This window comes from Xiphias gladius, chromosome 14 (assembly GCF_016859285.1).
Source record: "Xiphias gladius isolate SHS-SW01 ecotype Sanya breed wild chromosome 14, ASM1685928v1, whole genome shotgun sequence".
NCBI lineage: Eukaryota > Metazoa > Chordata > Actinopteri > Istiophoriformes > Xiphiidae > Xiphias > Xiphias gladius.
The window spans coordinates 24,896,565-24,920,394 of record NC_053413.1 but is presented as its reverse complement, the minus strand read 5'-3'; the positions used below and the strand labels follow the sequence as shown (position 1 = coordinate 24,920,394).

At 45.3% G+C, this 23,830-nt stretch overlaps 1 protein-coding gene across 4 annotated transcripts; it reads right to left on the bottom strand.

Moving 5' to 3' along the window:
• Positions 1-493: 493 nt before the first annotated feature.
• LOC120798868 (cyclin-Y-like) lies at positions 494-23,830 on the bottom strand. Of its 4 annotated transcripts, none has more exons than XM_040143647.1 (11): positions 23,312-23,830; positions 8,927-9,001; positions 6,622-6,639; positions 6,278-6,312; positions 5,825-5,919; positions 5,681-5,716; positions 5,211-5,268; positions 4,718-4,837; positions 3,975-4,141; positions 3,333-3,495; positions 494-2,987 (listed from the first exon to the last, which is right to left on the bottom strand). In XM_040143647.1, the coding sequence occupies exons 1-11, from the start codon at positions 23,463-23,465 to the stop codon at positions 2,871-2,873; spliced, it is 1,038 nt and encodes a 345-aa protein (XP_039999581.1). In that variant the 5' UTR covers positions 23,466-23,830; the 3' UTR covers positions 494-2,870. The 4 variants fall into 4 exon arrangements, with proteins under 4 accessions (XP_039999581.1, XP_039999583.1, XP_039999582.1 ...); XM_040143649.1 differs by lacking the exon at positions 23,312-23,830 and adding an exon at positions 16,410-16,804; XM_040143648.1 differs by lacking the exon at positions 6,622-6,639.

Sequence of the window (23,830 nt, the reverse complement as noted above, 5' to 3'; positions counted from 1 at the left end):
TCCAAACGGACTCGATTCTGTACCCAGGTGGTGTTCCCGGGTTGCTGTCCCCTTCACCACTGGTCCGGGACTACAGCGCCGACCCTCACTGCCTGCCACCGAGCACGGTCCCCTCCTGATGCCGCGTTACTGCCTCCCGCTCTTGTCAGCAGGGGCCAGGACCTGTGCGGCGCGCTATTCTTACCAGGCTGCCATCAAAGCATTGTTGGGATTGTCTGGGTACCAGGCGAACTCACTGGAGGCTGTCCATCATATCCAGGACAGCTCGTAATGGACAATCAGTGAACTTGAGTCAGACAGCCGAACGGCGTCAAGTCAAACTGTATTCGCTCACTTTAAGGTGTTAATCTCATCACAAGACAATCAAAATGAATTATTATTACTTTAGGGAGACAGTGAGATGGCAGCTCAATTTTAATGCCAGTGCGATGAAAAAAATGTCAAAAATGTCTAAAATCTACAAATCGGTTGTGAAAGACTCAGAATCGCTGGACAAGAGCATTTTCTTTTATTAAAAACACAAATCAACAAATCCACAAGTAATTTACAATTGACCTGTCTCACTTTTGGAACTCTTCATACACTGTACAAAGTTGGTTTTCAAAATAACTGTAGTGCTTCAGTTTTCAGACACGTTTTTAAAAAAAAAAATAATCAAACCCTGATCAGTTGTTTGCCATTAGCAATTAGACTGAAGTGAGATGCTTAATGGAGATAGACAAGAATGAATTTGTCAGAGGTTTCAAGACTATTAAGTTCTTGGCTCAGCCGTCGGGTTTTATTAAATAACCTTCATATTGAGATTGAAAAGAGTACAAGTGCAGGAAAATGGTTAATATTGTTCCTCTTTCTGTTTGGTTGACATACGCAAATACCAAAAGAATGTTTTATCCTTGTGCTCAATCAAACCCTAGGTCACTTCCTTGGTATCCTTTGACCGATTCTGACCGTTTTTTGGAAATTGGGAGCGTTCACCATGGCTAGTGCCTTAATCCAGGATACGCCGCTGCTGTTGGTCACACCCTAGTGACTGTGGTGATCACACCTGTGACAGCTTCTTTACAGATGTCTTATAATGCGAACCCCCCCCCCATTCGTACAGTTTTCTTTGGTTAAGTCCGCTGTTGAAAAGTTAACTTTGTTCCCAGTTCCTCAGCAAAGTAGTGGTGTCCCGTGAAAGCTTGACGGATTTTAACAATGCTGTGTAGTGGTACCACCGCGGAGTTCTTATGGATGTTGTCATCGGATTTAAGGTTTATGAATGAACAAACTAACTCATGAATACGACAGCACTGTGAAGGGGTCGGCCAGGAAAAAAAAGACACTGCGGTAGCAGCCACTGAGCTTGAGACCTATGAGACTGGAGATTCTTTTTTTTTTGTTTTTTGGATTTAAGGTTTCCCAAATGCTCTGTGGATGTATTGTGTTGTCATCGGGCTCCGTAGCACTGAGGAAATAAAAACGAAGCAGCGCCCTGTGGCCTCCTCACATCCTCTCCAGAGTGTCCCTGTCAGACCTGTGTACCCAGCTGTGATTATTCTGTTGGTCTGAGGATGAACTAGTATGTCTGAATCTAAAACCGAGGCGCTAAACACATCTGTGCAAGCGCAAACTAACCCCTGCATATTTGTCCAATTAGCAGCGCCACCTTCCAAGACATATTTTCTCACTTGCATCTGGCGGTATCTCATCTCGTAGGTTTGTTTTGGTTTTATTTGCCCATTGACGTGTTTTTGGATGTCTGTCACTGCCCATCACAGCAAAAGCAAACTGCCATTCATTCGTGGAGTGGAGGAAGAAATCACCGCTCCACTAAGATTTTGGAATTCGAGTGAACTGACTCTTTAAAAATCACCGAAACCTCTAATTGGTGCCTTTTCCTCAGGGCTCAAATATCCACTAGAGGTCAGCAGAGAGATGCACTGACTCTACTCAGAGTCCTGACGGGCATCGAGACTTCGGCTTGGCTCGGCGAGAGTCCGTACTTTGATCTGCGGGAAATCGACCCCCTTTCGTCGGCAGTTTGCTTGTCACTGGTTAGATTTCAACCCTCAGCATAACTCAAACGAGGAGCATCAATATCAATCATCACGCTAAGCAGACTACCTGAGTATCAAGAGGTACACCACAAATAGTGTAAACCTTGTGTAAAAAGATTTCCAGAGAAGAAAACTTGCGGACACTTTTATTATTCTGAGACCTGTCAGAGGAAATAAATAATCGGTACAAACTCCAGTGCTACGCTAGGGATTCTGAAATTCTGCAGTTAGGGACCAGGCAGCTGCAACTGCTGAAAAGTTCAAATAATAAAAAGGTCAAATAAATAATGTGCTTCATTGTAAAGTTCCAGGGCCATCTGAAAGGCAGGTTAATGTCAAACAAACAGATTAGTCAGACAAAACCAGAAAACTCAACACAGAGGCTTTACATTAAGGCAGGCGCACGCTGCCGTCCGCAGAGGTCTGAAGGCTCCGTCGTGTCCAGGGCGTCCTTTACGGTCCAAAGCTGGACTTTTCTCCACAGGTGATAAGACAACCAGGAACTCCCTTCTCTTCTTTCGATGCTGACTTGAGGCACTGCGAAGGCATCAGTTAAGTTAGGTCAGAGATCTCTCCGGAGTTTACCTCATCTCCCAAAACTACGGATGTGGTTTCAGTTTCGTTGCCTCCAGTTTGAAAGTGTGAGGTCTTGGTATTATTGGTGTTATCTGGGTTTGCAGAATGAAGCTCTTGAACTCAGCACACAACCACGTTGGTCTATTTCCACCAACCTCTGTTTCTAGAGTTTGCCCCCCCCCCCCGTCAGCGGGGGGACGCGGTTAGTGTCTGTAGCCCGACGCCGGGGTTCGGCACAGGGCCGCGGATTCACGGTTAGGAGAGAATTGCGGGAACCCATCTGATTCCACATAGATTGTCCGCGCTGGCCCAGCGCTTCCTGGCAGCTCTCCGCACGTCTTTGTACTTGTCGTCACATAGTCTGGAAATAGCCTGGAGAGAGGACGAGGGAGAAACTGCATTCAAATAAAAAACTTCGGAGGGTCCTATGGTTATTTAGATTGGATTTAGCTGCACTGAGAAAAAAAAAAAAAAAGCAAATAGAAGCGTGAATTGCGATCTATCACAGTGTCTTTTTCTTTTAAGTGAGACATTTTAAAACCTACACATAGAAGCTTAGAATAGCCGTGGATTCAATTTTAAGGGCAAATGACTAAATAAGTGGGAAAAATCGAAAATGAACCGTGAAAAGAAAAATAAGAACACAAAGATAAAAAAAAAAAAAAAGGAGAGAGATAAAAGACTGGGTGGACGGTCAGCTGAACGGAAGCCTCTGACCTCTAGTTTTTGGGCCTTGTCCCTGCTGAGCGGCTCCAGGGGAAAGCTGAGGTTGTTGGACTCCGAAAGCGATCGCAGGTCAAAGTAATACTTGGCATAGACACTGGACGGCACGTTGATGTTGAACTGCAACAGCTCCAGGAACTGGCGCTCCAGTTCGTTCCTGTTGAGAGGATCCGTGACATTTCTGCATCACCGGACTGAGCGAAGGACTTTCACGATAAAAACTAGGTCCCTCTGGACTCACAAACCCCGGAGCAGACACAGAATATCACAAGGCTTCTTATCCAAACAAAGCGTGGGAGCTGGGCATTGCTGAGGCCTTGAGGGCCTTTCCCCCGTTTCATCTGATCCTGCCCTGGGATTCAGAACCATCCGTACCTAAAACCCATCGTTTTTAGTCTTCTTCTCTGGGATTGTGATATTAGATTATGATGGAAAACAAGTTTATCGTTGTGAGGGATTCATCTTCATGAACCTTTTTGTCCATATTAAACTAAATTCAAATCTAATCCTACCATGATTTGTAATCCCGAATCAAAGTCCTAAACTAAATGTCCCTCACAAGAGAGATAGATAAAGGTCGTATTAACCTTAGTACAAGTATCTAATATTCCCGCAACCTTCCCGCCCGACACTCACATGTCCTCCACGGTGATATCCTTGAGGATCTGGCAGTAGTCGACATTCCAGACAGCCTGGTCATCCCAGACCTTGGAGGCCAGCAGGATAGCACCCAGAACAATCCTCTTCCAGTTCCCCGGACAGATGTCAATCTCTGCGTAGGTCAGGAGCCTCTCCAGGTAGACCTGCACAGCAACACGGATAGGGGAGACCTCACTGAACGCGGGGCACGAAAGTGGCGGACAGAGCAAAAACATTTTTCCAAAGCTGTGAAAAAGGCCGGCGGCGGTTACAAGTCTGGATCCCTCGGCATCGTGACGCTCTCAAAATAGGTGGACGGTCTAATCTGTCTCACTAATTTATTTTCATGCCGCGCTCCGTGATGTCAGGAGGTACATAATCATTGTTTCCTCCGTGACACCCTGCGTTCTGAGTCACGCCATCACACACAGACAACGTGGGATTTTGGATGCACAGTCGGATTTACACACATCCCTGGCTTGTCTCAGTGCATCAGGGTGAAATTTCCCCCGGGGCCTGTACAGAAACTGTCTGTGTGTGTGTGTGTGTGTGTGTGTGTGTGTGTGTGTGTGTGTGTGTGTGTGTGTGTGTGTGTGTGGGCACAGTCGACTTCTTCTTACTTCCGTTCGAAAGCTTTCTGAAAAAAAAAAAAAAAAGACTTGGCAATATTTTTTTTTTCTTTTTATTCGTTTCCATATTTCTCATGGGCCCCCGGGATGAAGACACGGTAGAAATCCTACCAGTGTGACGATGGCGCACTCAGCCGTGAGCTGAGCAGCGCTGAACAACGTCCTGACGAACCGGTAGATCTGCTTCTGCTCTGGATCGTGCCGGTTGTAGTCCAGCGGCACCTCCGATTTCTGGAAGAAGGGAGGAGAGAGGTCAAAGAGAGGCGGGGGAAGATGCGATGCCCAGAAAGGAAGGGAGAAAACAGGTAGGGCTGAGGGGAGGGGGGGGGCACAAACGAGGAAAAGAACATTTTGAGAGAAGCTGGAAGCAGAGACGGGACAAATGAAGATAAATAAAAAGGAAAAGTGGGGAATGAAACGGTGATGGGAGCAAGGTCAGAGAAGGGAAGGGGACGACCGCCGACGGGAGCAAGAGGGGTGGGAACGGAGAAGGGTGAAGGGGATTAAAACCAAAGAGGTGTTTCATAAAGGGAAAGAGAAATTAAAACATGCAAACTCAGGTTCTAACAAGAAAAAAGAAAATGACTGAAGCTGGAAATCTTACTGAGAGAGGGTGAAGCTTTTCATCGAATATATCCAGCAGTATTCCTCCATCTGTGTCCCTGGAGTGAGACAAAGCAGTTACTCGGTTGATTTGGCCATTCCGTGGGTTGACACCACATTTACTGCTTCCGGAGAGTAAATCTACGAATGCTCAGGAAATACCAGGTTACTGATACGATGCTGACAGTGTGAAACGCAAAGAGACACACTTAGGTAAAACAAAATACTGTAGACGGACAAAACGGCACAATCCAAACTGTCCGTTACATCGCTCAATTCACATTTTCATTAAATGAATTTTGACTGACTGAACTCAAAGTCCACATCTACGTCACAAACCCGAGACCGGAGTGCAGGTTTGAACACTCTGACACAAAGAAAATAAGCAGAGCTTCTGCCTTTACAGAAATTTCCGTCATCAGGCGCCCAGATGTCGACTGTGAGTGCTGAACGTTGACTGAGAATGCTCACCTGTTTTTTATATGGTAGTAAATCGCCAGCGCTACGCTGTAAAAGAAAAAACAATGCAGATGTTGATGTGAGTGACGGGGAAACAGGACGGACAAACTGTTTATCTTCAGTTGTGCTGTTTGTGCGCCGCTGTCAGCTTCTGACCATTTGATGGTGTATTTGAGGTTGGGCTGGCTGACTGTGTTGTCGTCGAGGAAGATGGTGGAGCAGGAGCTGCATTTCCGCCTCAGCGTTCCATGCTACCAGCACACACACACACACACACACACACACACACACACACACACACACACACACACACACACACAGGAACACACAGTGACTGTTACTTAGAGTGTACATGTTTTCGCCTGACCCACATAAAGCATGCCTGCTTTTCACGCACAGGGGGACACGAGACCTACGGATGTCACGGTTTTACATTTTCAGCTTTCTCTGTCTTAAGGCATGTGATTTATTCAAAGTAACACAAAGCTGATTTTTACTCAAAGCAAGGGATCGCTGGAAAATGTGTGGTTTAATGGGCTATTTTAACAAAGAGTGTGAAGTAACACGGGTTAACTTTGGGGAGAGAAACAGAAAAAGGTGCACACTCACATTATTGATGAAGAGGCTCTTTCGTTTTTCTTGCACTACAGAAAGAAAGACAGGTTCGTCAATAAATTTAATGTCCTCTGCACTGACAGCAGCTGCAAGACGAGTGCAAAACCCAGCAGTTAGCAACCGGTAGCAGACGCTGTTATCGCCAGAAGCAAAACACACTTCACAATGTTAATTGCAAGTCACAAAAAATTTAAAAAAAAAGCATTTTGTTCTAATTATTGAGGAGTGAGAGTTAAAGGGAGGGTTAGAGTAGAAATAAACAGGGAGTTTCGATAGAGAGAGGAAAAGGTGCTGTTGCACCACTAGGGGGAGACAAAGTCACACTCACGACTACTCACCACTCCTGTACGGCACCTCTGAAAAGAGAGGAGCCAAAAAACCTTATTGCATTTGCAGCAGAGTCACCGATTCTCCTAAAGTGACGACATTTCCAAATGTATCCATACTTCAGCAGCGGTTATCAGCCTTCGCTGATTTCATGCAAAATTTTAATCAAGAGAACATGCGAAAGAGCATCGGCAATGTCAGCAGCAACCTGGTAACTGCTGCACGCTCAAATATGGCTGTTTTCTCTGTGTCTGCTCCCCTGTTTGTGACCCACCTGGGGCTCGTAAGATGCGTGGGAGGGGGCTTCGCAATTATTAACGAGACAGGAGGAGAAAACATTGCTGCGACACAAAATTACATTCACGTTATTCTCTCTCACATGTTTTGATTTTTCTCTCGCAAAATACCAGGGAGCTTTGCCTCCCCGGGGCTTTAAAAACGGACCTAAATGAAACCGTTTCAGTCTTCGGTTGACCTGCTCACAGCTCGACTTCTGAGCAGGGGTCACCAGGGGGCTGCCCGAGTACAAAGGCTCAAAAAAACCAAAAACGTTGGAGGCCCAGTGAATGAAAGGATCGGGCTGGTTTCATATGACGTTTTTAGTATCATCAACACGTACCACAAACAGACCAAAACCAAACTTTATTTACTGTGGGGTTTCTGGACCACAGCTGCACAAAGGCACGTATCGGGCTGTGACTATGCACGCAACATTTGCTAGTGGCATTCTTTTACTGTTGGTTTGGCTTCTTCAGGGGATTTGTTGATTAAGAAACTTTTAAAAACTTAAAGAGCGTCAGCTTTATCACTTAAAGCCACGAGGAAGAGGGAGGGTGAAACACGGTATCTACTGTCCACGTGTGTAGAATGCGAAAGATTAAATTTAACCGGAAAAAGCATTTATCAGATGCCGTTTTCGCCTACTTCGACACCACAAAGCCGGTATTGTCTCGCTGTTTGTTCCCCCCGGCCAAGCGATGATCTCACGCCGTGGTGATTATGGCTCTTAGAAGCATGTTAATAATTCCTCAGTCCCCGTATCAACTCCCCCCAACGGGGTGCCGAAGTTCTCCGTCCGATGCCTCGGGCCGATCGCATAAAAACTGCAGACATCAGCCACCCACAGAGACGCAGCTCAGTTAATCCTCCCCGGATGAGGATTACGATGCTCAGTTTTTATTGAGTAACTTGTCCGTCCCATTTATTGGAATTAAAGTCGACAAAATATTAGGAACGGCTCTCAGTATAACCCGGGACAGTTCAACAGCACCACAAATTACAGCCTCTAAAAAGACCATTAAAATAAATCAACATCCTCTTAAACAGATTCAATAAAAACGGAACATTATAATCCTCATCCAGGGAGGATTTATTCCAGGCCTGTTGTATTAAACTGCATTATTCTTATCGAGGTGTATATAATAAGCTGGTAAGCGAGTGCAGATTAATTGAATCCCTGTGTGTACTAGTAACCCTTTCCCTGAACTGGAGAATCAGTATTTTGACTTTTATTTTTTACTGACTCAAAACCTGTAATGGGTCTGACATGGATCTCTTTCATCGCCGGAGTCATATGCAGCGAAGAACGTCACTGGCTAACGCCCCCTGGCTAACGGGGGGGGGGGGATTTCAAAGGATTTAACGTCAGTTGAAGCCCTTTACTCAGTCATCCGTGGCCCAAGGGGAAACGGAGCGGCCGGGTAACAACGTTAGACGACGCACGTTACGTTACCATAACAGCAGCGGTGCATAAAGGATTTGTTCCACCAGTTGATAATCCTAACACGCCTGGGTAGGGATAAAAAGTAAACAGAACGCTGCTGTCTTGCCGGCGCTGCGTCTGGTCTTAAACAAAGCGCTCTGGGATGGGCCGTTTACCATTTGCAGAGCTCGGGTCTCTGTCCAAAACAGTCCCACACTTTAGATGATCCTGCGCAAGGTTTTGTGGCCGCAGCTTGTGTTCCAGGGAATCCGAGCTTCGAGCCGGCGCAGCCATCTGTTGCTACGTGTAAATCGATGACATCGGCTGCGTGGAAGAGTCGCCCCGGCCCCTAAGCTGCTGCCGTTTAATATTTCTCTTTTCACGCTTCTCAAGAACCGTTCGCCCAAAAAAACCGCCACAGTCGATTCTGCACCTCCACGGGCCCTCGCCAATACGCGCGTGGAGTTTGAGGTCGATCGGACGAGCGGTTGCCGAGGAAAATCGAAGGACAGACAGACGGAGATTTCTCTTTTTTTTTCAGTGGGATGCGTTCACTAGAATTGAATTGAAAAAACGGATGCATCAATCAAATCCTTTGAAACAAAGCTACTTACCCTCATTCTGGGATTTGCTGAGGAATATGGTGCTGGCCCGCGGATGGTCCGACGGATTGAATTCCATGTTCAGCTCTGTCAAAACAGGAAGCGCATGGGTCACTTTGTGAAGTGGCGACGACAACCTGAGACACGTTACAGCTGCTGGCATCTTAAATGTTCCTTCAGTGCAAGTGCAGCCATAGCTCATGCATGCAAGGCAACGCAGCAAATAACGACCATGTTCTGTACAGGGCTGTTGGGATTGTTGATCAGTACCGGTTCGGAAGTGATTTGCAACAAAAAAAAGCTTAATTTATCATAAAAAGACAAGGTAACAAATGTGAGATCTTTTCCTGTAATGACTGTTTGTCTACAGAATCAGGATTCTTGAAATTTTGATGCTGACTATTTCAGGTTCAACATTCAGATGTTTTCTCCAGTCACAGATTATATTGTATTTTCTCGTTGTTTCCCACATGTGTGTTGTGGCTGTAAGCTTACGTTTTTCTTCCTCTTTACTCACAGACGGATCCGGGCATGATTCATGGCCCCCCAACCGGAGCTACTCTGGTCCGCATCGTGGCTACAGGAGCCGTAGACGCGTCTTGTAAAGCGCGAGGGAAGCGCTCTCAAAATATGTGCCGCCACCACACGCGCCAAAGTGCCTTGTAAATACCAGCAGCCACTTGATAACAGAGATAACGCTGGTTGATAATCACCCGTAAATGCTACTTTCTCCCCTAACTGAGCCGCCTTTTTCACAGGCAGCACTCAAACAGAACACGGTATTTAAAAAGATGGTTGTGGTGTTCAAAACACTGATGTACTCTTAACTGCGCTAAAAGAAAGTTTCCACTGAGATCCCTCAGAAAAGAGAGCAGCGTACTTCTAAACAACAGGAGAGCCTTGGTGTTTTCCGCTCACATCCCGAACTTTGCATTTCAAAGATGAAATCCAGTGGTGCGCTCCATCGAGGGAGGTATTTTCAAAAGCGGCCTTTAAAAAATGTCTGCATCGCCAAACGTTCTGACTCCCACAATATGACTGTACCAGAGCCAGATCAAGATCCGTGCTACTTGATTACAACGTCAGCGCTGGAAGAGCAGCGCCACCGGTCGTCTGTCTCCGTGACAGCAGCTGCCGTGGGACGACGGATTGCGGGGAATTAGAATGAGGATAACTTTGCTGTTCGCCAACAGGAAGTATGATAACAATCCTTTTTCCAAGAAGAATGGGCCGTTTTTCTAAACACCAGACCGCCCTGCAGGCTTGATTCAGCTTTCCAGATCTGCAAAATAACATTTCATTACTTTCAGGGCCCACAAAACTCACTTGAGTCATGATGATAATTCCCAAACTGCTCGCTTTCGATCTGGTCACCCTGTGTTAAAACAAAAACCTTGTGTGCACCTTGACGGCAGCGGGATTGCACGCAGATCTGTCATATGACACCGCACTGGTTTCAGCCTTTTGGACCCAAACGCAGGCGACAGTGTGCAGTATGAGAATGTGTGCGTACTCCAGCTTGATATGAGGACGTAGTCCCGTGAAACTGTCAGTAACGCGGCCCCGAAGACAGGGATCCTGCCAGAGGCAGCCATCTGACACACCTGCTGATGAATATTTGATTGATACTCCTTGTTAGTGAAGGGTTCTCCTAAATTATTCTCTGTTTTATCATCCACATGTTCCCTAATAACGTACTTCTGGGTCAGGTTTGTCAAACCCTGTTCCCCCTGGTTGCACCGCAGCATCCAAACCCTCTCCCCCCTCCTGCTGTTGTCAGGAACACAAACTGTACGTCTGATTAGTTCTGACCGAGCGCGGTCAGCAGCCCTCCGGGCTGAGCGGACTGAGCCTGGATTAGACTTGTGTCAGGTTAGCACCTTATGCAACAGTAATCAGGAGTATCACTGGGTCTGGCGGATTTCAACACATTTTACGAATTAGGGGCTTTAACGCTAGCTGGGCTGGTTCTCGGTGGGTCAGATCACTGACCTCATGGGGTTGAGAACATAAACAAAAGGGATTTCCTGTTGACCGACCAATGGAGCAAACTGGTCTGTTTTGAATGATCCACCAAACCGTATCTTAATGCAACCCAAAGGTACTGACTGGTGAAATCAGTCAGTCTGACATTTGATATCTGTTGTGGTCATGTCTCCGTGGTCACAAATTCCAAAACACATCTTTGCACTACAGCTACAGGTGTTTCAACGATTACAGACACGGATCTACTTTTACAGTGTGTCCACAGATGGAGTTTGTAGAAAAATAACAGTGAGCCGTTGCTTCCTTTCAATGGATTATATCTGGTAAGGAGCCACATGATAATGAAAAAAAAAAAGGGCCAATATCACAAATAATCCCCCTGTCGCAGTTTGTTTATATTGGGGGTTATTTGGAGGACCATGCCGGGATACATCAAATGGCATGAAACAAGCAGACACACACACACACACACACACACACACACACACACACACACACACACACACACACAGTGGAGGTGTCACTGACGTGTCAAACATGTGACACGTGTCTGACAACAGTCAGTCTAATTCACATACCGTCACAGTCACTTGAGTCTACAATAGAAGATAAGAGAATAAACAACTGTAATAACGGTATTATTTCATTTACTTTTTACTGCCCGATTCTTTCATCAGACCTTTCAATATCACGTCACGCAAATTCATGATGTGAAGCTACGTAACAGGCATGCCCTAACAAACCTGTTTGTTTCCTCTCCTTTGTTTCCAAAGGTTAATTCACTACAGTGCCACACCTCGTATGTATGTCAAACTCTTTGAATGGTTTCTACGTTTGAAAGGTTCTATTTACACATAAACGTGCCTCGTCCTCTACGCCCTGTGAAGCATTTTCGACTCAGCTGATCGATTGAAGCACCTCTGAGTGAATCTGACTGGAGCCGAGCTACTAGGGGTCCTACCTGGAGGAATTCCCAGGATGCACGGCAGCTGGTATCGAGCGTTGACATGCGATATTCACCGCCTAAAGTAAACTTTAAAGAAGACTTGCCGTCGGCACCTGCGCGGTGAAACAGGAGAAGCCCGGCTACCCTGTCAGCTGCCAAACCAACCGGTCTGCCTTACCGCTCTTACATAATGAATTAACAACAGGCGCACCCTGCTCTCAAAAGCCCAATCCATGATTGCACGACCGTGTTTCCGTCACGGTAGTCGGGTGTTTGGGTGGTAGTCCGCTCCCTCCAAGCATCTCGCTGCGTCGCCGTCAGAGCAATAAGCAGCAGTATATCCTCGCATGTGGCAGTCTCAGCAACGCCGTGCTGTCTATCAGTTACCGCAGTCTGTTTCGTTCCGAGGACACATCCATCCCACCCGTGTCTCCAATTCACGCCTGACAGTCAAGCGTCCTTCGGGGTTTTGTTAAATTTTCACATCATGAAAAACTGAGTCTTGACATTGCAAAGAACAACAAAGGATCCACTATTTTCTTCAATGGCCAAAAGGCTCGGGTGGAGCAGAAGCCTGCAGGCCCAAAAAAAAAAAAAAAAAATGCCATTTCTCCCAGACAAGACTAAATCTGTCCACTTAAAGCTTCCCTCATTAAGCAATGCTTTTAATTTTACCACTGAGTCTGCCTCAGCTCATTGCTTTTGAAATGTACTTCCCACAGACTGTACCACCGATCCTCGCAGCTCTCAACAACCGCCTGTATATAAAGGCCAGTCCCGTCACCTTTCCGAGCTCAGACAAGCCACGGCTCCCTTCGGACACCAAAATGGCCGAGCGGCCAAGCGAACGGCTAGCTGAAGAAAACGGACCTTTTAGCAGCTTAAAGCCCGAGGTTTCTTTCCTTTTTTTTCCCCCAGCAAACCAAAACAGAGCTAAAAGGAGAGTGACTACTGGGACTGACATCCATTAGGTGGACTCAGACACAACCCCAAACTGTTCTGAGTGCCGGATGCGCAAGTGGGCAACTGTTACCTAACACATTAGCCATAACATCTTCATAAGCGCTGTGCCTCTGACACTCGTACTGTTGGCTCCTCTGTAGTATCTTGTGTTGAACCAGTTGTCTTTGAGAGTTCAAGCTAGCCTAACTTTCTGGGTTAGACAGCTATTATGGTAACAATTTAATCCAAAAAACAAGTGTTGCAATGTACTGTGTTATTTATTCAAAAATGTAGATACGGTTCTTTTTTGTACTGTATTTATTAGGCTTCTCCCCACTGGGATTATCCACCACAAGGGCAGCTCAGCCTCTGAAAACAGCTCGACTTACATCTACGGTGTGCACCCGTATGGCCGTTATCCCAGTGTTATTGTTGGAGTCTGTGGTAGTATGAACCCTGGGTCGCTCCCATGCCGTCGGTGAAGATGGTCGCTGTTCAGTCATGCGCGTTGATCTCTGCAGGGTTCGCATTAGAGGAGAGTGTGGGTTCCTTTGAAAAACGTGCTACATGTGAATGTCTCTAATGTTGAAAGTAAGTGAAGTGGAAATCGCTTTGAAAAAAAAAAAAAAAGAGACCTGTACCATATTTCAACTACAGTACGGGGGATTTTCGTGTGTAACCGGGCTGAATGATGCGACCTGAACTCTATAACACAATAAACTGTCACATTTATCTAGAAAATGATAAACAAGAATAAACAACAAGTTCATGATTTTTCTTTTTTCATGGGGGGGTTGACTTCTTATATGTTTACCCTGATTAATTAAAGTATGACCAGTTAAGAGATCCTGGACTTCTGGTTAGGTTCCATTGGTTGATGTTGCTGTACAGGATTCAGATGATTTATGTTCTGAATATCGTAATATGAATAAATTTAGGTAAGTAGGAGTTTAATGATGTCAGTTTAAAAAAAAAAAAATCAGGTCGACTGGTCAGGCCTGCTGCTAGTGGTTCAGCGTTCGTTCCATTTCCATTATCGTGTCCCCGTGAAAACAACAGGAGGACGTTACCTTCACCCTCCTCATAGTGTTTCAACACACACGCATGCACGCACACACACACACACACACACACACACACAGATAGATACACACACACACACTGACCATTGGCCAGGAGTGGTAGCAGACTGGGTTAAATAAACCGAACAGACCTGTACACACATGCACACGGCCCCGTATTCCTGGAAGAGAAAGTTCCGCGGGAGAGCACTTATCAAACTCTTACACTTAGACACCCACACACCAACACACACACACACACACACACACACACACACACACACCAACACGCGCACACACACACACACAATCGCACCACTATCACTGTTGCCAAAGCTACTGAGTCTAATATGCTTGTGATACTGAAATGCTGCGACCACAATGATTTCACTGCTACCACAACTAATTATTTACAACCAACCCTACTGCTGCCACCGCCACTATTACTAATATTACTACCGCCGCTATGACTGCTGCTTTTGATAGTGCTGTTAACGCCACTGCGGCAACAGCTGTAACCGTCACCACAGCAATACCAGTACTAACGCTTCTACCATTTCATTATTACCTCTTCTACTATCAAAAAGTCACAATATGCGTCGTGGACCTGAAAAATGCACCACAATCTGCTTATAAAGAAGCTGCTTTATTTTACATTTTATTTAAAAGATTCCATTATATCACTAAACCTGTGAGAACATTTTCGTAAAAAAGGAAGAAATAATGAAACTTAAACACAGTTTTAAGTATTAAATGGGGGATTTAATAGTTTTAATCGTTTTTTGTAAAAACTATTGTAGGAGTATTGCTGTTATCCCACCAGACCCCGACGACTCCTTTCTAAACCTGGAGCAAACACAATGGACGGACTGATCGGCTGCGTTGTATTAATTATTCCATCGACCTGGTGGGAACGTCTCTGTTGAGCCAATTACACAAGCAGCTGATTATGTCCACCGGCAAGCGCGGGGCGTGTGAGAGACTGATCCGAGGAGGCGGTGCGCTCAGTGACAGCCTGCCTCGTCAGGCAGTGTGTGTCCTTCCGTTTGGAGCTTCGTGTAGAAGGTTTCAGGCATTAAACCAAAAAACCAAAAAATAAAAAAATAAAAAAAAAAATCAAAAAGTTTTTTTTTTTTCCATGATGAACGTGACAGAATCCAATCAGATTACATTTTTTTTTTATTTTTTTTTTTCTCCAGTTCCTCTCTTTTTTTTTTATTTTTAAAGATTAAGATGATAAGCATTAGCTGTGTGCAGTGAAGGATTCAAGGTTTTTGTTTTTTTTGCTTTTTCACTTTTTGTCATCTTCATTTGGAGTGAAGAGCGACAGCAGTGGAGAATTGCAAAAACAAACCAAACAAACAACAGGAGCAGCACCTCGGCTTTTCAGTTTCTCTTGATTTGGACTGAATGTAGTGGGGAGTGACAGTAAAAATAGATTCCACATCAGCCATGTAGGAAAGTATGAATACTGCATGCGTGCACTGGGCTGATGGGTGTTCAACCAGCGGTTGACCCCGGCTGGGAGGAGGATCACAAGGCCAAGTCAGATGACACATATTCAGCTGTGTCGGTCTGGTAGTGGCTTCTGGTTGTGATGAGACCTGACACGGTCCTGCAAAATCTGGTCCTCATTAATGCAAATCAGCTTGTGCTAAAAGTCTTCTCTGCCTCGGCGGCTCAAAGCCGACGTGCCTCTCTGAAGTGATAATTAGTGGGACGAGGCGCTCTTGGTGCAGACCTCGGAGTAAACCAGTCTCTCATTAGTAGTCAATAAATCAAACAAGGAGCCTCCCCTGTGAATATCCTGACCCGGAGAGGACTAATCTATTACAATCAAAGGAGAAGGAAAGAATAGGTCACGATCTTCTGGTTTCTGGACATCGATTCGGGTGTTTTCCGCCGCTACCTTTAATTGAGCTGTTTTCCGCCCAGCCAACATGCAGAGCTGAGCCAGTCATCTGTCCCTGGTGAAACGCATGACTGCTGCTGCTGCTGCTGCTGCTGCTGCTGCTGTTATAAAAATAGTAATGGGACTTGATGTAGCTTAGACAGTGGAAAGAATTGGATGTTTTGTGCTACTTCGGCAAAACTGCGTTATATTACTTTACTCTCCCTGGGCCAAACGTTCAACTGTCCAACACGGATATGAAGAAGTGTGATTAGACCCCCCCCCCCCTTTTTTTTTTTTTACCTCATTTAAAGCCAATCATTCCTCAGAGACCTGATTAGCTCAAAGGACTCGCATACTGTACATTCCTCACTGATTACCTCTGTATTCTCAGTTTACAGTCCTCTGCCACACTTGCAGCACACAGTTTGTGTATCCTGAGTCCTCTTGCTGTGATAATCATTGAAAGGGGATGAGCGCACATGATCCGAAAGGTTGTTCTGAGCAGATGACGAGCCGCGGAACTTGGAAAAAAAAAACTGAGGCGAGGGTGAACGAGACAATGAACAAAGTTTGTGAGTGTGTGTGTGTTTATGTTTTCAAGCAGGAGGAGCTGCTTCATCCCTCTTTCCTCCTGGTTTTTCTGATGGTTCCCTACGTTGGGCTTACCCCACCGCCCGGACCTGCCAGCAGCTGAATTTCCTGGATGCTCGCTCGCCTTGCAATGCATCCCAAACCTCATTTTCAGACCGTGCTATTCCTCGCGTGCCCACTGGTTATTTCCTGCCCTGACCCATCACCTGACCAGTCACCTGTCTACACACCTGCTCCCTATTAAACATTAGTGCAGGGATATACCCCCCCCAAGCCCACACTTACTCCTGTGCCAGCTATGTTGCAGTAGTTTTTCAGCCTTTGTCCCTTTTCCTGCTTGTTTTTTTGACCACTGCCTTGACTTTGCCCCTCCGATTTGTTTGCAGCTTCTGCCAAAGCCTAGAATTGGCTGTTAGCCTGAAGTAGACCAAGTAAACGCTGTTATATGCTCTACTGCCTTGCCTTTTGAGGCCTGTTTTTCTGAGTCTGAAACCAGTGTCTTTCATGGTCCTCTGGACTGCAGTCATTTAAACTTAAAGGCTTTAAAAAAAAGTTTTAAAAAAGTTAAAAAAAAAAAAAAAAAAACAAGCTACAGTTACTACATCAGAACAGTTCCCCAACATTGCAAGTTACATCCCAAGGTAACGGCACAGTACAATTATCTGAGATTGCAGCTAAGCCAGTGACAGGCTGCTGAGGATTGTGTATAGGACAGTATGTCTTTGGTATAACGTCAAAATGAGGCATGTTTTAGAAGAGTACAGGCAACGGAGGTTAGGAGAAAACTAAGTGAGAACAAAGAGGCCGGTAACTTTGAGTCACCGGTTTTACATTTCCACTGTTCGCGCCGCAGCCTGGCCACTCTCAATCTATTATGCAAAATCCAAAAATGTGATCGTAGATATCTCACTATTTACTTCCCAAGTGCACTCAACCCAGTGAAGAGGGGAACGAACAAAGACGTCGGTTGAAAAATAAGATCCATCATTCGGAGATCACAATACGTGCACGTACACATCAGTAAAACAGCATTTTAAAGTATTGTTATGCCCCAATGAGAGCACAGAACCTCAACATTATATTACATGGTATATTTACTGACAAGCTTTTGAAGCAAAACAACCCGACTTCCAGCCAGCAGCATCAGCTTTCAGCTCAGCTCTAGGTTTGACATTTGCCAGCTCTCAATCCAAATGACTAAGAAGCTATCCCAACGTAGGGTTGGCTAAACCACCCAAGTTTGGCTCTAAAGCGCCGGAGAAGCCAGTTTCCTTCCACCCCTCCATACACTGTACCTAAATATACGACCATCAGCTGACTCATGATGCCTCACAGAAACAACTGTCATCTTGAGAGAGAAACACAGCGGGCTTTGTCAAAGAGAGGCAGATCATATGATGGCTTTGTCCATGTCTCTCCTTCTCTCGCTCTCTCTCTCTCCCCCTCCATCTTCCACCTCCAGGGAGGGTAGTCATCGGCGTTGGTGTGTCTCCATATACCCAATTTCTCCTTTACCACAGTATATTGTGTGAGTCGACACAGCATTTACGTTACGGGAATGAATTTTCACACTCAATATTAGCAGACTTCAGATAGGTATTAGAGTGTAACTGACATTTCTGACTCAGTTCCATGGCTTGAAAGTTCTTCTACAGTTTCCCTATTTTTGCACGTTCCATTATTCTATGACTGTCATTCCTGGCTGTCGTTCAGCAAACGTTACATAGACTTGCTGATTATAACTAGTGGCATTACCAATATAAAAAAAACTTCTCAAAACATCACCAAAGCATAAATGACTTAAATTTGGTTGCTATCTGGTGTGAGTCCTTATACTAAAAGATTTCTAACAGTTTCTAATCTTGAGTTTTGAATTTTGGTAGTGGGACTACCCTTTTTGTTTACATTCATCTCAGATTGTCTCTAGTAAACTGACAGTAAAGCAAACTCAGATGTGTTCTACCTTTTCCGATACTAAATCTTATATTTATTAACACGCTGCCACGATATTTGTTGCAGGGGCATTAGTCTAATATTTAGCAAGAGGGCTTGTGAGCAAAGATGTGGGCGTGAAAAACAGAACGCCTATTTCTAAAGGATCTTCACCAAACCACTTAACCCCCAATAGCTGCAAAGGATGATTATACATACTGACAAAATCTGTCTCTCCAAAATAAACATTTCATTTCAAAATAAAATATGAGAGCCATGCAAAACAGCAAAAGCCTTCATTCTCCCAAACTGAACTCTTTGCTGAAGCTCTAAGCCAAGGGTTTGGCTCTGGACAGGCTTCAAGGCCCTACGCCAGTGAGATGATTGAGTTATGTGGTAAAGCGATTATCTGCCCTTAAAAAGAGAGGATGTTGGGAGGTCATTTTACGGCTCCAAGACTAAAATCCCCCAAGTGACACAACGGCCCACACGGGCACAGACAACTTGTTACACTGACGTTTCAGTCAAACTGAATGTCTGAGGATGGTGTTACAGTTAAGGTTTCCCACCACGGAAAACAAATTCTCGATACCAACATAACACGTTCTACTCACCGGGATTCTAAAGGTTAATCTGTTGAAGGTTTAATTATGAATGACTGACTTAAATACCACTGCACCTTTTGTGACGACATTTCCAGGCAAGGAGAGCAACAATTTTCAAATTCTAGTCTCTCCAGGTTTCCCACGACTCCTTGAACCTTGTAATCCTTATAATGTGTGACAGCTTGTCCAATCAAGAAATATTAATTCCCTACTAAGCAGCTTGTAAGACTGTGACCAAACCCAAGGCAGTACTCTCAGTACCGTACATCCTCACACGACCTTTTTACATCGGCAATCTACTTTGCAGTTCCTGTATTTAAAACAAAACAAAAATTCACTTTTAGGCAACCTGTAACTTTCGGTAACTTACTTTTGGTGACTTAGTTAGTTACTTGTAGTGTCCCTATGGATTTATAAGACAATGTTAGTGCATTTTGAGTGTATGATAATTATAATAAACAAAATATGACAAAAATTTAACAAATTTTGGAAACAAATATGTTATGCTGAATTGAATTACTTTATTAGGTTTGCAAACTCATTAAACTGAATGAAATGTTTATCTACGTGGCACAGTGGCTCAATACTTAGCATTTGCAGTGCTGCTAAGAGCAAGAATACAATTTCTTTGTCTCCAGACCTCCGCAACTCAGATCAGTTTGGTAATTTCATCCTTAATGGCTGTTTGATTGTTTTTCCAGTAAAAAAAAAAAGTCAAACCTATTAAGAATGACGACAGCATCTTTCTGTACTAGATCCAGAAAAACAGTGACAGAACAACTTCCAAATGACTGCCACAAATTTGGATGAGATCGCCGCAGTTGTTGCGGGAGATAACAACTCTTAAATCGGCGCGGTATGCGGCCAACATTAGAAGCATTAGCATTGGGTTAGCTGCTCCTAGCTAGCTGGCTAGCCAGCTTCGATGTCAACTGTAAGTGGCGTCAGTAGGACGGACGCACTGCTGAACAATGGATGGTTGGGGCAAAATAACAAACCATCCAAACAGAAAAAGACAAACATAAACAGAAGTTCACACTGAATAATGAAGTGAAAACAAAACGGCGGATGCGTCAGACTACCAGGCTAAGAACAACCTGGCCAATGCTGTCTCCTAGAAATGACGTCTGTATACAACTAAACAACACCATAAAATGCGGTTTGAAGGAAACGTAACTGCTACCGGACGACGTTGTCCATGAGCAAAAAGAGTAAATGGTGTCGATACGCGTATTTGGCAAATTGCAAATATGTTGATACTGAATGCTTCAGTAAAATGTTCACAGACAACGTATTTGTTTTCTGCCAAAATATCTGATCTTGCAGTACAATATCCATTTGTAGTGACTAAAGCATTATTAATCTTTTTTAATGGTTCTGTTTAGTCACTCACACCACTTGGTTAATGTTAGGGAACGATCCTGGTCTGGTTTAATACAGAAAAAGCTCACAGTGACTTCAGGCACAGCAGGTTTAAGTAAATAAGAAAATAAAAAAAAGCCATGATCTTTCCCAAACTTTAACCAAAGTGCTTTGTTGCCTAAACATAAGGCAGGACTGGATGCAAACCCCGCTCTCCGATCTGACCGTTGTGCGCTTTGTACGCCTGCCCTCCACCCAAACCATGTCATGGCGATTTGGTTTGAGTGAAGGGGGGGTCAGCTTTCAAATGATTGGTCATTTAAAGAATAAGTTGATCAACAGAAAATGAATGAACAACAATTTTCTTAATCAATTAATTGTTTGAGTCATTGATCAAGCAAATATGTCCAACACTTGCCGGTTCCAACTTTGCAATGTAAAGATTTTCTGCTGTTTTTTCTGTTTTATATCATTGTAAATTGAATATATATTAGGTTTTAGACTGTTTTCCTTAAAGAACAAGCAATTTGAAGAGGTCCCCTTGGGCTCTGGGGAATTGTGAAGGGCATTTTTCAATATTGAACGACATTTTTTTTTTAACGTAAAAATTAATAAATTAATTGCAAAATAACCCCCTGTGTCTTCAAGTAGGGACCTGCTCCGCTGCTTTGGCCACGGCACTGGTCAGCCTCTCTGTGGACAAAATTGGCCACCACTAAATGGGTTGAATGGAGCAGACCCGTTGCGGGTCTGCGCCAAACTCAGACGGGCTCCAAATCTAATACTATTGCATCACAGTGCACTTTAACTAAAGTGTTACCAACTTTTTAATGCACAAAAGCCAGTGCGTTCAATCAGGAACAGATGATGTCTTTGAAAGCAGCATGTCATACTCTAAATTTAGGCGTGAATGCTTGGCAATCATCTGCCCCTGGAGGTTTTCTCCTATCTGCTCTGACACAGGCCACAGGCTCACAGCTGCCTCCCTGGGCTTTTCTTTGGAGGTTGAAGAGTTTTTTTGTTTTTTGTTTTGTTTGTTTTTTTCTGACGGTGCAGATCCTAATGAGGCCCACTAATCTCCATCAAACTGTCTGTGAACTCGTAACAGAGCCAACGCATTAGACGCGCTCCGGTTTCAATCACCACGCCGCCGAGACAGACGGCCTCTCAGCACGAGTTGTCTTTAGTCCCGTCAAGAAGCGTCGGCTTAACGTCAATTTTCTGTCCACGAATCTTCTTCGCGTCACGTTTTCCCACTCTGTTAGGACAGCGTCTGGTTCTAGACTAAAGTGATGATGCAAAATATTATTTAGGAAAAAAAACAAAAACCTTCCACTTTGCTGTGCAACAATATGACACCGGCCCCGCCACTGAAACTGGAGCCACGATAACAGTATAACCTCCCACTGTAATATGAAGCACTCCAGTTCATAGAATCCACAAATGGCACACAGGAGGTAAGCGGCGTGCACCAGAGGAAATGACCTCACCGATCAATGGACAGCAGCTCTTTCACCATGCCGACCCCGTGCAGTCGAAGGGCTGCGCTCCTTTTTGACAGCATATCGGAGACTGGAAGGCTTTCTACGGCAGAGACAGCAAGCTGCCATCAAGCCTAGTCTTAATTCATGTGAGACTGGCACTGTAGGATGGCAAGACCGTGTCCAAAGTTCACGTCTTCTTTTTCTACTAATAAAGACTTTGAGAAGAGGTAGACTTTGTTTGTTTTTGTTTTTTTTAACTTCAAAATGCCATCCAGACCTTCCAGACCCATGAAACCTTCTGGTTTCAGATTATTTCCTGTGACTGGGCGCAATTTATTTATTTTTTTTCCACCTAACAAACTGCAAGACAGTCCGACAATCGCACCCACGTTATGCAGCAACTGTACCCCCCCCAAAATGGAAACTTGCACTGCATCCCTGGTGTGAGGACGTATAGAGCCAGGAGCAACCAGCGTTTGAGGCTACTACAGATGTCACCCAGTGTTATTAGCAACGTACACCCGTAAGACCAACGGTCAAAGACAAAATGGGTGGATATATCGGTAGTGTTACAAAATATTTGCCCAAATATTATTGGCCTCGTAACTACACGGGCAGACTTTCTGATGGTGTTTGGTGGAAAACAAAACTTCACAGAGTCTGTGCAATTTCTGAAAAAAAACGGGTCTTGTACAGTTTCTGAGAAAAATCCATTTCTATGTGATGCCTGGCTGTTGGCTGAAAATAGGCAACCCATTTAGTAGGCACTTTCCAGTGTGAATGGCTCAATTGTAATGCATATTAGCATGTGTCAATGGAGGGGACTGTGTTCCGCGGTTGCAGTTTCTTTCATGCACAGGCCGAAAACAAAGACCAGCACAAAGGAGTCTGCCCTCACGCACAGAACGCTGTCTGCGGCTCCATATCTGTCTGCAAGGACAAATGAGCAGAACGAGGGCAAACACACGACTTACCCGTGTGCGCGGCTGCAAAACAGGGGCGGCAGCTGTTTCTCCAGCTGTTCTAAGAGGAGATGGCAGAGGAGGTCGAGGGTGACCATCGAAGCTTACGAATGACTGTGGGATCTGATTCTGAAGGCTACGGTGGCCCTAATGGGAACGATATTTCCTGCCCCTTCAGTGGAGTGTCACCAGGCTTAATGTCATACACGGGCTCTTTTGCTCCCTTTATCTTGTGATGCTCTTATGATGGAGCTCCGATTTGCTGTCCTCTGGATGTTACGAGCCCCTGTATTCATTTTCATGACAATTTCCAAAATGATGTTGGGTTGAATTGTACGGTGTTTGGAAACATTACCGCCTCACTACAACCCCCCCCCCCTCCCCGTGACATTTCCTGTGGTGTGTCCCTTGGCCCGTAACGGTTCCGTTAGGTTGCTGTGGTCACCGTAGTCGCCTTTCACCTCCAACTGTCAAACTATAATAAGCACTACCATGTAAGCAATGCACGCCATTCTCGACCAATCACAGGCTCGCCATTTAACTTTATCAGCGGGTTGGCTTTCGTATCGTCGTCACATGTCACGGTGAAAGCTTAAACACTGCAAATGTTTTGGGTTTGTTTTGGGTTTTACCGTCGACGTTCTCCCTGTCGCTGATGTGCTGCAGGTTGCATCCCGTCTCCTCCCTGCTCAGATCCGACTCCTGGTGGTACGACTCCAGCCTGGAGTGGGCATTTCGGCGGAGCTTGGGGCTGGCGGACACGCAGCAAGAGGTCGTGCTCCCCATCTCGCTCCCCTGTCGTCCCCGGGGGTGGGCTGCGCGGCTCGATCGATCCTTGCCTCTGAAGCCGGAGCCCCGAACGGCGGGTCACCATAGATCACCAGTGCGCAAAGGGTGCATCCGCAGCAGCGCCCATGGGTCCTGTCGGTCTGCGGCGTCCGCGGAGGATGGATGCGTCGCTTCTACCGGTAGCGGCCGATGTATGTAACGGAGCGTCCTGCCACCGCTGTCCCGGGCGTCATAAAACGGGACGCATACTGCTCCAGACAGAGACGAGCGGCGACGGGCGCGCAGTGCGGTGTGGATTGGTGCTGCTGCTGCTGCTGCTGCTGGCTGTCAGGGGGATAGACCGGCAGGGAAGGCTGCGAGCC

Bases quoted from the DNA above. Each gene is read 5' to 3' on its own strand.
- LOC120798868 (XM_040143647.1), bottom strand. From the start codon at position 23,465: ATGGGGAGCACGACCTCTTGCTGCGTGTCCGCCAGCCCCAAGCTCCGC. The intron at 9,002-23,311 runs GTAAAACCCAAA...CTGTTTTGACAG, and splicing joins CGACAGGGAGAACGTCGACG to AGCTGAACATGGAATTCAAT. The intron at 5,717-5,824 runs GTCAGAAGCTGA...TTTCTTTTACAG, and splicing joins CTCAAATACACCATCAAATG to CGTAGCGCTGGCGATTTACT.